Below are 15,388 nucleotides of genomic sequence, written 5' to 3'. Positions count from 1 at the left end.
TGTGAGGCCATATGGTGAAACCTTGGGAGGAAGTTGCGCAGAGGTTCAGTTGCTCGCTGCTTGAGCCCGTTGAGGTCTGAACTGATCTTCCTAACCTTCGCTGCTGCGGCAAACCGGGAGAGGAAAAGATCTTTTAGGAGATCAAAAGAGTCGATTGATTCCGGAGCAAGTCCTCGATACCACTCTTGCGCACTAGACGAGAGGGTGGTCAGAAAAACCTTGCATATGATGTCCTCGTCCTTCGAGTATAAGTTGATGGTACTCATGAATGATGCCACATGGTCGTTCGGGTCCTCGGTCCCTGAATACTGGGACAGTCGAGGAGCTTTCCAGTCCCGTGGGAACCTCGTCTCGATGATCCTTTGCACCAGTGGCGTTTTGCTGGAGGTGATGCTTCCTCCCATGATGCCCCCAAGGGCCCTTTTGTCTAGAAAACGCTGGGCTTTTAGTTCCAACAAGTCTTCACTGTTCGCGGCTGCAGTCTCCTCACGCCGCGCTCCGCCCTCACTGGCCGTAACGGCCCCGGCTCCTCTTCCTGCGATGACCACTGGCCCCGCGGGCTCCCCTGGCAACGTCCCTTCTCTCTGCATTTCTGCTGCCTCTTTAAGGTATTGCCAGATTTTGGCGTTCTCCTCCTGCAAGCTCCTTTGTTGGTCTATGATCTTCATCTGAGTCGCCGTATGAATCGCCTGGGTTGTCTGAAGACCTTGGATTGCACTAAGGAGTTGAGTAGTGTTGTAGGTCTCTTCTTCTTCAGGGCTCACCTCCTCCATCAGTGGCCCTAGGTTTCTGGGGGAAATTGGAATGTTCGGGGTGGAACGCTCGGCGTGCGTCATGGAGCTAGTTGCTCCCATTTCGGGTACTGTAGTCGGGGCAGATTCAGTAGGGGTCTGCATTTTGTTTGAAGCTCTGAAGTCACTTGTAGTCCACCTTCACCGCACCAAATAATCAGGGAATGCGGAATAGTGATCCGAATCTCCGTCGGGGAGGTTTGGCTTCTTTGGGGGTCGGCTCTGTGCGAGGATCGGTCCCTGTGGACACTCCGAAGATTAAGACAGTTAGTGGTTCTAGAGAGTTTAGTAATCAAGTGTGAATCAAATAGAGAATTGAGTTACCCGATCCCTTCTCCTTCCTTTAATGGCCTATTTATAGCGGATTGACTTGGGCTCGCGGGCCCTCTGCCGTCCTGGCCCATTTGATTGTCGGACGTTGGTGGGCCTTTTGGGCCTCAAGGTGATATTCCGAATCAATAGATAATATATTTTTTCAAGTATATTAATTTTGGAGCATATGTAGTTTAAAATTTTCATTAAAATATTTAGATTAATTTTGACACTAAAAGATAAAAAAAATTATGTACATAACTAGGCGGCAATTTTAAACTTTTATTTACAAAAATAAATGGAATGACTAAAGAATTGATTAAGGTAAAACTTAAGGATCTTATAATAATATGATGGGCTTACTAATGTGTTAAGTAAAATCACAAGGACCTTATAATTATTTACCCAAAGATATAATATATCATTTGCTCCATGAACTTGTCTGAAAAGCTTGCGATTCTAATATTAGAGAAGACAAATTTTATAATTGACTAAGTAAGTTCTTACTTTTTTTTTTGCAACCGAATGATTAATTGATTACATATTATGCAAGTTCAAGAGGCAAAATGAACACTTTATACAAGTTCAGGGGTGATAAATGATAAAAGTTGTACTCCACGTATATAATTTATCCTTAAAACACAAATACTCCAATATACTTACATTTCAGAAGAAATTGACTGCTCTACCAAAATTGTTTGGTTTCAGAAATTGACAGTCCAAGAATACACTATACAAACAAAAGACCAAAATTTTCTTCTGCCAGAAGAAATATTCCTCTTCTATAACTGAGAATATGACTTAAGAAGAATATAAAGTTTGAGTATCTAATTGGTCGAATCGTGAGAACACGTCAATTTGTGATTGGAGAAGGTTAGTTTATACTTACTCGACCAGCTTGCCGATTTGAACAATCAAATTGACCATTTATCTCGTTTTCCGGACCAATGTGATGACTTTGATCATTACCTCACAATGCGGACTCTCGTTCCCTCGTACAATACAAGTTGCAAAGAACGAGAACATGGAATTTCCCATTAAGATTCTCGTTCTTTTCAGCTGAACCAAACATACCCTTAGTCAAAGAAGGTTTGCTTCTACGGAGAAGAATGTCGAAATAACCAATCACTCGAGCCAACTACATACATGAGAGTAAAAAGAACGAAAGAAAATCAAAACAAACTATTATTGATTAGGGTAAATAATTTATTAATTTCTAAATTTTTAACACGTTTTAATTCTCTTATTTTAATAATAGGCAAAAAGCTTTCTGAGGCCCGTGATCTTCCATTTTTTGGTACATTAAGTTCCTGATCTTTTATTTTCTGTCACATTAAGCCCCTGATGACCATAAAAGTTAGTTTGAATATAAACTCGATTAACAGAGTATTATTCATTTCAACTGTTTTTTATTTTTAACCGTTCGAAACAGTTTTTAATGTGTAAGGTGACTATAGGAAATCTGTAAAAACCTTATTCCGAGTGGTAAAATATATAATTGCAAACATAATTAATAACAATTTTTTTAATTGTATTAGATATTCACAACTAACCAATTTGACAAGCGATGGCTTAATGTGACACAAAATAAAAGTTCAGGGGTTCAATGTATCCAAATAAAAGATCATGGACTTAATCCACCAAAAATTTGAAAGATCATGATGCTTTTTACCTTAATAATACACTGTTTTGTCCTTAAATTTTGTTCTATTAAAAAATTTAGCCCCTCAAATCATAGTTATTAAAGGCGCAAGGAGGGTCCTGGAGCCTTGGCGCAAAACGCACCAAAAAAATCATAAATTCATAATACTAGTCACAAATAATCACAAATAGTCAAATACCAATAATAAAAACATAAAATGCATGAGTTAAGTTCTAATTAATTACTAAGGCATATTCTACTGAGCTCGATGAAAAAGTATTGATACTTTGTTTCTGCCCTTTTCTTTTATTTTCTAAACTAATCTCAGCCATTCAACTTATTTGTAATCCATGGCTGATAATAAAAGAATTTAAAAAAAACCCCAAAGCCCTAAACAGCCCTAACGAAGCCGAGGCACCAAGGCGCGCGTCTGGCTGCCAGCGCCTGCCTCTGTTATCCAGAGGCGCTAAGGCTGGAGCCTTAGCGGAGGTGCGCCTTTAATAACTATGCCTCAAATATTTGAACTATAACTAAACTATTGAATAGAAGAAAAGTTAAGAACTAAACAATGTATTATTAAAATACGATGACTAAACAATGTGTTAGGTAAACCCGATTGATTATATTGAAAAAGTGAGAAAAGAGGGGAGGTTTAGGAATTACTTTGTTCCTGTGTTGAAAACTAAGTATTTGTAATCCATGCCTATATCAAGGGTTGAAGAAACCTGAACCACCCATATTTAAAGCTATTATAACCAATATGCTTGTTGCAACAGCCAGCCAAACAATCACTGATCCTGCAATTCAATTCACAATTCAGATTTGCATAATGAAAATAGGCGAAATGCATATTTGACCCCGAGCAATTCAATTTTTACTGATTAACCCGAAGCTCTTCATAGAAGGCCCAAATTTGCCTCTATCGTTTTTTGGATAAAGTAAAAAAAATACCTTGTGATTTTCTCCATACAAACAGGTCTCCGAGGTTTAAAACTGTACAAACAAGGGTATGTGGTAAGCGCCGAGGGATTTTTACTAGCTTTTTTTGGTAATCTCTTCTGAAAACAACTTAAAAATCTGAAAAAAAAATTCCTTTTCTGGTAACAGCATTTACCACATATCCTTGTTTGTGCAATTTTAAAACTGGGAGACCTGTTTGCAAATAGCGAAAACCATAGGGGTTTTTTTTGTACTTTACCCAAGATTTAATGTATCTATTTAAAAGACCAGGAGGTTAATCGGTATAAATTGAATTGACTAAGAGCTTAAATATGCGTTTTTTCCATTAAATAATAGTAAGACCAACCTTAAATGCAAAACTAGCGGGTAGATTGTATCGATGGTCGTTGAAATTTGCGGTCTATTTCATAAAGGTACTAAATTTTATTTTCTTTCAATAAAGTCGTTCACGCCAGAGGGCGAGCCTTGGCGCAACGGTAAAACGTTGTTGCCGTGTGACCTGAGGTCACGGGTTCGAGTCTTAGGAGCGGCCTCTTGCCAATTAATTTGGCAAGGGAAGGCTTGCCCCCAATACACCCTTGTGGTGGGACCCCTCCCCGGACCCTCGCTCAGCGGGGACGCGTAATGCGACCGGGCCGCCCTTTTTTTTTTTTTTAAAGTCGTTCACGCCAATTAAGACAGAAAACCACCGGCATAGTGATGTAGTAGCCACGTTACAGATGACTTACTTTTCCACATGGCAGCTAAAAAAAATTACATTTTTTTTGCTACCATGTGCCGGTTTCAAAAGCTAGGTTAAGTAAATAAAAATTATCAATTCTTTTTACTGTCTTGTCATAGGTAAACGGACATCCTTTCACTTTACTATTTCAGTGATCTTTTCTATCTGAATTGGCATAAACGACATTACTGAAAGAAAATAAAGTTCAGTGACATTTGTAAAACATACCCAAAACTTCAGTGACCATTGGTGCGATTTACCCCAGAACTAGAACATACCTCCAGACTCTTTAGTACTTCCGTTAGAATCCAAAGACACGGCGGACTCAACATTAAGACGAGGTGATGTAGGTGAGACATCATCAGAGTTTCTGTTGCTTCCCGTCTCAGATGCCACGATCCCTTGAAATTCCTCGCTCACTATCAAAGCTGCAAGTACATCAATAAATGACTCTTTGTCCGAGTCATTGAGCGCATCCTTTGCCCTCGACACAAAAGTAGCATTTGATTCATCGGCATCAGATAACTCATCATCTGAAACATCGGTATCAATGGACTCCATTGCAGCCTTGTCGTCGTCTTCGTCCTCAACATATGCTTTATATGTAAGTCGGAGTAGTATCTCGCCGGAAGATCCCTTCCCGAAAAGTCCCCAACCTCCTCGTAGAACCACGATTCGATCTGTAGGCACAGTGTCCTGAAGAGATCCTATATCAACCTGCAGATGTAATTGAATTCTTTCTTATACATTGTTCATGTAATAAATGTAGAAAATAAAACTGCAAAAGAACGCAATAAAAATGCAGTCAAGTTTCGGCAAAAAGACCAGCAGGAAACAATTAATAAAATGATAAAAAAAAATAGGTATTTGACCGTATTTTAGGGTAAATTAGGGTAAATAATTTATCAATCCTACAGTATATTACTAAAATACGAGGACTAAACAATGTGTTAGGTAAAAATGTAAGGACCAATAAATTATTTACCCAGGTAAATTAATATGATCCTTCAACTTTGGCTTTACTTTCTTTTTGACTCCTAAACTTCAAAACCGGATATAAAAGTCATGAACTTTTCTTTTACTAACATAGAAGTCCCTTGTGAAAGTAAATCACCTCAAATGACCGTTGACGACCTCAAAATGGAAAAGTCCAAGAATTAAGTTGTTTAGAACCACATTTTCGATGGAGTCGCATTTTTTATTTTCCAAATCACCTTTTTCAGAGCTCTCTCTCTCGTAACCAAACAACACCGATGACTCAAAACCAAAAAGTTCAAGAATTAAAGTTAATTAGAATATTATTTCCATCAAGTCTACAATGGAATGCTATTATTAGAAGTCAGATTCAATTCGATTCAGCTCTATTTTGAGCCGGATCTATAGGGCGGATCTAAATTATAACAAAATCTTACAATTAGTGATTATAAGATTCGATTTGATTCAGCTCTAATTCGCGCCGAGCCGGATCTTCATCACCGTTCATCAAAAACTTCAACAATGCTAACTACTAAACTCACTATCCTCTAGTCCTATTGTTATTTATCAAGTTATAAACTCAAACTAGTTCAGTTCCATCATTATCAAGGCAAAAAAACGGAGTCAAAAACTCAAACTCTCTATCTCCACTAAGTTATTAAACCCATTTGTGAATTAGTTTTATTAGGATTCATTTGCATAGATTTGAATTTTAAGTACTTGGTTGATATGATAATATTATGAATTTGAACTCGATTCACGATCCACAAAATGAGGATTTCGATTCACAAGTCAAATTTAATGTTAGTAAAGGGCAAAGTTCAGGGACTTTTATGTCAGTCAAACTTGTCCATAATTTATAAGGACACCAATAGAAAGAGTCGATGAAAATGAAAAAACCTACTATGCACGTCAACTAATAACTCCGACACCAAACTGAAAATGAAATTGAAAGAAAATTCATGCAATGTCAAGAATTATTGGCAATTATAAATTTACCTCTCCAGTACCAATTGTCAAATATTTCAATCCAAAACCGTCTTTTACTTGGATCTGCAACTTTTGCTTCCTAGGGTTTGCAACAAGCATATGAAAATCCTGCAAAAGTCACAAAAACATCCAACTGATGACGTTACAGCATAGATAGAATGCATCCATTTGACTAACTTTATGGTTTCATAATAGAAAAGAAAATGATAAATTACACCTACGGCCCTTCAAGTTTGCCCTTAGTTTCTTAATGGCCCGTGAACTTCAAAACTGGAACTTAAAGTCCCTTAATTTTTACTAACATAACGGCCCTTTTTCCGTTGACCAAAGTAACTACAGCCATAGTAGGTAACCCTCTATTGTAGAGAGGATGGAAATGATATTCTAATCAGTGGCAAGTACAGGATTACTCCGTTGGGGGCCAATTTTACACCAGCGTGCGAAAAATAAAAAAATGTGCTAAATCGAACTCGCTCAATTTCTTTTTTGCACATATATACATGTTATCATCTGAGTGGTCCAGAACCAATTTTTCCGTACCACTATAAAACTTGTCAAAATTGAGCTAGATTTGAACTGCAAAAGTAAAATTGGATCATTTTGAACGAACTTAGGGAAATTTATCTCCTATCCTATATTAATCAAGTTGGATTTTATAATTGAAAATGAACTCAATGAGCTAAATGAACCACCCCAATCTTAATTTGTCTGAAACAAGGGGGTCGAAAACACTAATAATAGGGTGGATCCCGCAACCGGGAGGGACAGGCCTGATTCTAATCAACTTTAATTTTAAAGTTTTGAGTTCATTTAGATGTTGTTTGTTAAGAGAGAGAAAGCTTCGAAAATGGTGATTTGGAAAATAAAAAAAACGGTAGTTCCATAGGAAATGTGGTTCTAAACAACTTTAATTCTTGGACTTTTCCATTTTGAGGTCATCATTTGTCATTTTAGCATGGTCGACGGCAAAAGGCGCCATTGCGGTAAAATGTAAAAGTTCAGGAGCTTTAATGTCTGCTTTTGAAGTTCAATGGCCATAAAGTAAGTGAAGGCAAAGTTGAGGGGCCATGGCTGTAATTTACCCAAAAGAAAGTTGTAGCAAAACAGGCAACAAACTATATGAACAAGGATCATAACTTCACCTGATTCCAAATTGGTTCACCAGGACGCCCAATGACAGTAGTTTGACTGTTCCTTTTACTACGTATAGTTTGATCTCCCAGGCTTAGAACAACATATGGATCTGTTTTACCTGAAAAAAATAGAGGAATCATCAAAATATAGTAGATGCAGAGCTGACGAATATAGGAATAGTGCAGACGTATGACAAAAATATAATAACAATAAGAGAACATGCAACCTATGTTGCACGGAAACTCTTCTTCACTAGTGTTTCCGTGTTTCATGTCCATTCCAGTTTCTTTTTCATTTTCATTACAGTTTCCTAGCTAAATTTTCTTAAAAATAACGTTCTCCGGTGTCCGTCTCTGTTTCTTTTCAGTTTCTGTTTAAGTTCATCAAAGGATGCAACCATTCATCAATAAGCATGAATTTTAGCATGAAATGGCAAAGGGATGACAGCATATTATTTATGCATCATCAATGTAAACAAAATGTCTAGCTCATCTCAAAAAAGGTACAATTTGGGGCGAGTCAGACCTTTGTTTACATGGTATCAGAGCCTTTAAGACCACGAGGTCGAGGGTTTAAATCCTGGCAACTCCATTAGTTAATGGAATGTTGTATCAAACACAAGAGGCATTAGCGCGTGGTGCATGTCACCGTTGACCGAAACGACACGTGCCTGCCACCTTAGTTGACCGAAACGATAAATGTAAGCTAGGTGGCAGCCACTTGTTGTTTCGGTCAATGGTGAAAGTTGACTGGTGCTGACATAGAAGCCACGTCAATTTCTGGTGTCTTTTTTCTCTTGAAGTCTGCCAAGAGTGACTTCATTGAGATAAAATTCAAAGTTGAATTATTTTATTGAGAAAAATTGAAGTTGAGTGAGCATTTTAAGACAGCCATGAAAGCTCAGTGACCAATGGTGCATTTGACCCGTCTTACTTGTCAGCTTAAGCATTTGGGTGAAATGGTTCCTTGGCATACAACAACAAATAAATGACGACCATTTCAATGTAAAAGAGCCATAAGAAGATAAGACCATTTAGATTTCAAATTAGATCAAAATATAAAGGCGTAATAGCCACGAAAATGGACACCAATATGTGTATCAGTAGTTAACAAAGCAGATAAACCACATTTTTCATAACGGCAACCATAACAAAAGTTTCAGCAGGAAACGGGCTTCAAGAAACAAGCATGACAGGAGAAAAGAGGGGAAGAAGTCATCTGTACCATAGAAGAAATAGGAAAGTTTCCGGGCGTCAACAAGAGTAACAGATAGCTCTCCAACATAATCATTGTTTCCTTCTTGCATTTCTCCTGATCTGAAGTCATTTCCAACGGGGCCAACTGCTTTTCCTTTCTGAAAATCTAGGACAATCTTCTTCGGACGTACAAAAAGTTGAGGCAAATCCTCGGTGAGAAGTTTCGTCAAAAACCTAATAAAATCCAGTAAAATCAATTCAGTTCATTGAAAAAAACGCATCAAAATTTCAACATCTTAGCAGAAAGTCCGCATAACATCATTAAATTACAAAAATATCGAACTTAAATCACCAAATACGACCATTTCATAACTTTACTTTTAAATTGCAAAATCAAATCAAGATATTGAAAGATCATCATTAACCAAGCATTAAATTAAATAGATAAACACAAGATAAAAAAAATTCCCATATGACATGCATCCATAAAATTACGAAAACTCATGCCACGTTTGTTTGTCGGAAAATATTCGGTAATGGAAAATTTTGTGTTGGAAAATAAATATTTTCCGGTATTCGGCTACAACACCGAAAAACGAGAAGAATTAGTGGGTGGCTACTGTTTTCAAAAGGGTAAGAAGGAACGAAGTAGTGTTCCAAAAGCTTAGGAAAATGTTTTACTCTTTTAAAAAAGGTAAAACATTTACTCAATTTCCTCATAAATTTTCCCATTGACTAACCTAAAATTTTCGGTTAACTTATTTTCCTAAACAAACAAACACCGAAAAATCAAGAAAATATTTTCTGGCAAACAAACGGGGCCTAAGTTACAAAAATTGTATGTCACAAACATATAACAACCATCTCATAAAATTTTCCCACTATGAACTTTTATGTTTGGCTTAATACATAATTAAACACCTAAACTTGTAACATTGTGCCGTTTGACACCGTGTACTTATACTTTGACATATTACACACCTAAACTTGTAACATTTTGCCCTTTGGAACCCTATACTTGGACCTATCATCACATATCTAACTTGTAACTTTTTGTTGTTTGGCACCTTGAATTTGTCAATTTTGAAATTAAGGAACTGAAATTTATGAAGAAAGTTAAGCATGGCTCGAAGGCATTGGTTTTGAGATACATTATTGAACTAGAAATAAAAGAAGTTCAATCTTTATGAAAATCAGGTAACAATTTGAATATTGAATCACATAACTGTAATTCATATGAGCACATAAGCGAAACATTGAAATAAAACTAAAACTGAAAAAGACCACGAACTCAATACTTCCTACAGTTCAAAGGTCACTACGGAAAGTTGAAGTAAACATGGAGTTTGAAAATAAAAGGGACAAGGTGCAAAAATACACTATACGGTTACACATTAGAGCACTTTTATCCTTAACGTCTAAAATTGTGCAATTTAACCCTTAACGTTGGCAGTCAAGAGCAATTCTACCCCTAACATTGACAAGTTGGGTCAATTGGAGAAATTATTCATCAAATTGTCTTCTCGGTCAGGAATCTTGTCATCTACACTTCACATGTGCGTCATTTTATCACTCGTTAGTAACAGCGTGAAAAAAATTTCAAAAATATAATGTCTTTTGTACGTGTTGGACAAAAAAAAATCAAATATTTCACAGAATTTAAAAATATTAATCTCCAATCTATTATTAAATCACAAAAAAAAAATATGAAATCTTTTTTTAGAATCAACTTGCATGTAATTGGTGGGGAATAAGGAACAACATATCTGTGTTTTATAAATAATGTGTGAAATTGACCCAACTTGACAATGTTAGGGGTAAAATTGCTCTTGGCTGCCAACATTAGGGGTAAAATTGCACCATGTTAGACGTTAAGGGTAAAATTACTAATGTCTGTAAACCTTAGGGGTATTTTTGCACCTTATATATAAACTTGCATAAAGACTCCACCAAATCAATTAAATCAGTTCATAAACAAAAAAGAGGAACGAAGAATTACTAAATACAAACAAAAAGAACTTGCACGATTAAATTCATACTAGCTTGGAAACAAAATTTCACTTACATTGAGAGAACAGGAATCGCTGCTTGAGCCCAATGCACGAAAGGATGAGAAAAGAACAAACAAATGTCAGAATCTTCCAAGTCTTCTTCGATATGAATATAGTAAAAAATAAGGAACTGCTTTGATCATTTACATGGTGTCAGTATTCAAACAATTTTCATTCTATTAACCACAAAGTAAGTTTAGAGAAGTACTGGCTGATTTCTAAAATATATCATTTGATTTAAGAAATAAAAAAATGAAGTCTCCTAAAGCAAGCAAGGCACAAATGTGACATGTTCGAAACAAAACAAAATAAAACCATAACTTCAACATTATCGATCTCCCCTTCGAACAAACTCATCAGAAACAAAAAAAAAAAAAGATGTGTGATCCTTGCTAAACAACAGCTTCAAAAGAACATTGTAACAATTGCTGAAGGAATAGAAGATGATTATCTCACAATACGTGAGAAATCATAGTTACTAAAAGCACAAGGCGCGCTAAGGCACAAGGGGTCCTAGAAATAGGGGGGCGCCTAAGCGACACAAGGTGCACTAAAGAAAAATAGTATATAAAATAACAATCAACATTTCCAGAATGCAACAAATAGTCAAATACTAAATCATATCCAATCATCCATAACCTTAATCATAAAATGCATGAAATAAATTTCAAATTAACTAACTCTTCCATAATCATAATTCATGAAGAAAAAAAAAATCTAAAGAATAAAGTCTCCATTTGCGATATTTCTGAACTCTTCAAAATGGAGCAACGTTTTCCTGTGTTGTTCTTTCTGATATTTCCGTCCAAATCTTCTTTGTGTTTTATTTATTTCTTTCTATTTAGATCATATAGATAGGAAAGGGCTAAGATTAAACATCCTGTTTTTAACTTGGAATCTTAAAAAACAATATGCAGCTTCTAAATTTGAGCCTAGGCGTGCCTCAGGCAACGCGCTAGGCTCAAAAAGGTGCACTCAGGTGCGAGCCTCTTTAACAGAGCCTGCCTTTTAGCTTCTGAGGCAACATGCCTTGAGCCTAGTGCCTTTTGAGCCTGATGAGAGAAATATAAGATAATATAAACCCTAAGCTTCCTCTAGTCACAACTATGCCTCAGGAGTAATTAATATTTAGTATGGTTTATACTCAAACCCTATGTTGCACGGACACGGAAACGGACATGGACACGGGAAACCTTATTTCTACAACATGGGGCGGCCCGGTGCACTACGCGTCCCCGCTAAGCGAGGGTCCGGGGAGGGGTCCCACCACAAGGGTGTACTGGGGCAAGCCTATTTTTTGGCAAGAGGCTGCACCTAAGACTCGAACCCGTGACCTTCGGTCACACGACAACAACATTTTACCGTTGCGCCAAGGCTCGCCCTCTCTTATTTCTAAAACATAGCCTTCATAAAATAGCCTACAAACGAAAATGGAAACGAAACGCTACCAACTAGAAGTGTCTGTGCAACCTCCTAATTGACAATGATGTTCGAACAATACACGCATACTTATTGACAGCTATAATAGCAAAAGTTACAGATTAACTAGCTCCAATAGTTATTTGTTATGGAGATGTGATAGAAGAAAAGGTTTTCGAATTCAAATGCATCACAAATTCAACCATCACTTACCCATCAAATTGAACAACCGGAACGGTGACAGTTCCAATTTGATCTTTGGAAGGGAGACAAAAGCCCATGAAACAGCTCCAACCCAAGGTTCAGCGGGTATCAACCGGACTTTGACCCACAGTTCACCATCTATATCGAAATCTCGAATACCAACTGGTACAGAAACGGGGATAATGCCAAATTTAAGAGAAAGCATTAGTAGTGCCCGAGCTCCACCAGTATACCGGAGGCCTATTTGATACCTAACATCATCAAAGAGTATAAAAGTAAGTCCAATGCTTCATCAAAGGTCAAAATTTTGTCCCTAACGCTTTTAGATATACTCTTAACCTAAGAAATAGTAAAATTTTGTACTCAATGTTTCCAACTTGGAGCAATTTTGCGCCCAGATTATGGTACATGGAGCAATTTTGGGCAACCCATAAAACCGAACTCTTACCTGGACCTAGAGTCGGAGACAGAGGACACAGGGATGCCACCGCACCCCAGGCTATTGGAAACCACAACTTATAGGAGTAGTTAAGGTGGTTCCGCCCCTGTCCACCACTCTATCTTCATCTGCAAGTGCTAATTGCACGCCAACAGATGAAAAACTGTACATCTTATTGCCGTTGTTTTGAGACTTTTGACCTGGCTAGGGGCAAAAGAAATTTTAAAGCCAATCCATATGGGATGTTAATGTTAACTTCCATGAAGCAATATTTTCTAGACCTGGCAATTATCGTGTTCAAGTAGTGACATTTTCGGGTTTGTGTTAAAAAGAGTAAACCAAAACTCAACCCAAAAACTTTCGTGTTAACATGTTCGGGTTAGTCGATTTCGTATCATGTTTTCGGGTTACATGTAATTTAGTTATGCATTTTAAAAATATAAGAAGATACAGTACTATTTTTAAATACTTTAGGTCATTTTTAGATTAGTATGTTAACACTAACCATAGAAAAGTTTGCTAATATCATGTTAGGGGGTCATCTAATGTGTTTATAACAATTTAGAAAGTTCGAATCATATTTGCAGGTAATACTTACAATTTTATTACATTTATTAATAAAGTGACATATAAAAATACGAGAGAATATAACAATAATTTTAAATATTTGTGTCATTTCACGTCGTTTTTTGGTTAGCATATCAACCCTAACCCAACCCGAAAATTTGGTTGCCAGTTTCGTGTCAATCAAAAATGACACATCAGTTACTAAGCTAAACCCAAACACTAAAATGACACATCAAGCTACAAAGCTAAACCCAAACACTAAAATTACATGTAGATTTCATATGCAGTGTGTACTTTTGCCACCTCTAATATTTTCCCTAATCTCACATTACAAAAATGAGAAGGCAAAAGATGAAAAATCACAGATTGAACTTCATTTTCTCACTCTATTTGAACAGTCTCAACATCAAAAGTTTGAAATTTGACAGATAAAGATGGAACTTACTGCAAATCATTGGCCCGGCGTGATGTTCTGCGCTCAACATTCCTCACAGACAATGGCTCATCACCCAAAGAGAATTGCTTAATCTCAACTCTCTCAACATAATCAGGTTTCTGCAAGTTATCAATCACAGGCTGCAATAAACCAATCATCCAATTTTCAAGCCCACCTCTATAAACTTTCCACAATTTCCCCAATACCATATTTACCCACTCCACTGATTCTTTCCTCTGCAAATCCTTCTCCAAAAACGATGAGAAACTCGTCGGAACTTGCGGCCATGGACCACGTTGCCCTTGCCCGGTACCCATTTTTCCCATCTTTCTCGATGTCCATAGCTTATCAAAAGCTACCCCAACGAAGAAGAAGAACACAAATAATCCGAGTATGTTTCTATTAATTGGAGGCGATGGGATTGGGTGTATCACTCCTAATTGAGTCCTTAACTTATCTAACATAGGATCTTCCTGGAATCCAGTAAAATTCGAGCCCATTTGAACCGATGACGCAGATGGAGAAGACGAAGAAGAAGAAGGAGACGATTCTTTCGAAATCTCATGTTCGTTTTCCAATTCAGCAGCAATCTGTTTCAAAAGGAGGTTTCTAGTATCTAAAGAAGTAGGGCTAACGAAATCCAAATTAGCATTAGGGTTTTCGCCATTACTGGAGACTAAACATGGTTGGAAACCTAATTTTTGGGGGAAAATCGGATAAGAAAAATTGGTGGATACAAGTTTCCTCCGCCTTCTCTTAGAGAAAGGGATTGATTTTAATGGGTGATTATGAATGAAGCATTTACATGGACAGAGCTGAGGAAGAACAAATTGGGATAAATCAAAGACAGCAGAAGAAGAACTACAAGGGGAAGAAGAAGAAGAAATTGCAGTCATCTTCACTACGAAGAAGAAGAGGAAGACAAAATTGGGAGCTTAAATGTGATGAGATATGAAAATTCATTGAAATTGCAGAAAAAATTTAGTGTTTTGTCTGATGATGAAATGAGAAACCATTAATGGATGAATGTGGAGGAGATTGAAGAGACTGTTTGTGTGATAGAGGGAATTTGCTAGAGAGAGAAAGAAAAAGCGAAGTTTACAAAAGATTTAGAGAGAGGTGTGAGGGAAGTTGCAATTTATTTAGAATAAAATGTTAAAGGCCTAATACACAAATAACTTGAACTTGTTCAAAATGTTGCAACTTCCTCCTCCAACTTTTAATTGTAACAACTTACCTCTCAAACTTATCCAATTATAAAACATAACTCCTCAAACTTATCAAATTGTAAAATATAACCTCAAATTGCTATATGGACTACAATTGAAGAAACATGTGAAATACAAAAGTTGCAACGCTCGTAGAATGTTATAATCAGATCTTTGGCGCGATACGAATCCGGAAAAATGTTTTTACGGTTGCTCAAATACGGGTAAAAAAATTCTCAATTTGAAGGTGTGTTTTACAATTGGACAAGTTTAAGGGGTAAGTTGTTACAATTGAAAGTTGAGGGGGTAGTTACAATATTTGAACAAATTCAATGGGTTATTT

The 15,388-nt window shown here is 36.8% G+C and overlaps 1 protein-coding gene across 1 annotated transcript; it reads right to left on the bottom strand.

The window, feature by feature from the left end:
• Positions 1–1,695: 1,695 nt before the first annotated feature.
• On the bottom strand, positions 1,696–14,957 carry LOC136205893 (tricalbin-3-like). Its single transcript, XM_065996738.1, has 9 exons — positions 13,847–14,957; positions 12,405–12,646; positions 10,787–10,805; positions 8,750–8,955; positions 7,534–7,643; positions 6,401–6,499; positions 4,705–5,143; positions 3,409–3,542; positions 1,696–2,241 (listed from the first exon to the last, which is right to left on the bottom strand). The coding sequence occupies exons 1-8, from the start codon at positions 14,731–14,733 to the stop codon at positions 3,454–3,456; spliced, it is 2,091 nt and encodes a 696-aa protein (XP_065852810.1). The 5' UTR covers positions 14,734–14,957; the 3' UTR covers positions 1,696–2,241; positions 3,409–3,453.
• Positions 14,958–15,388: the final 431 nt, after the last annotated feature.

Source organism: Euphorbia lathyris, chromosome 9 (assembly GCF_963576675.1).
Source record: "Euphorbia lathyris chromosome 9, ddEupLath1.1, whole genome shotgun sequence".
Classification (NCBI taxonomy): domain Eukaryota; kingdom Viridiplantae; phylum Streptophyta; class Magnoliopsida; order Malpighiales; family Euphorbiaceae; genus Euphorbia; species Euphorbia lathyris.
Note: the sequence above shows the minus strand (reverse complement) of the source record. Positions and strands in the feature narration are given on the sequence as shown.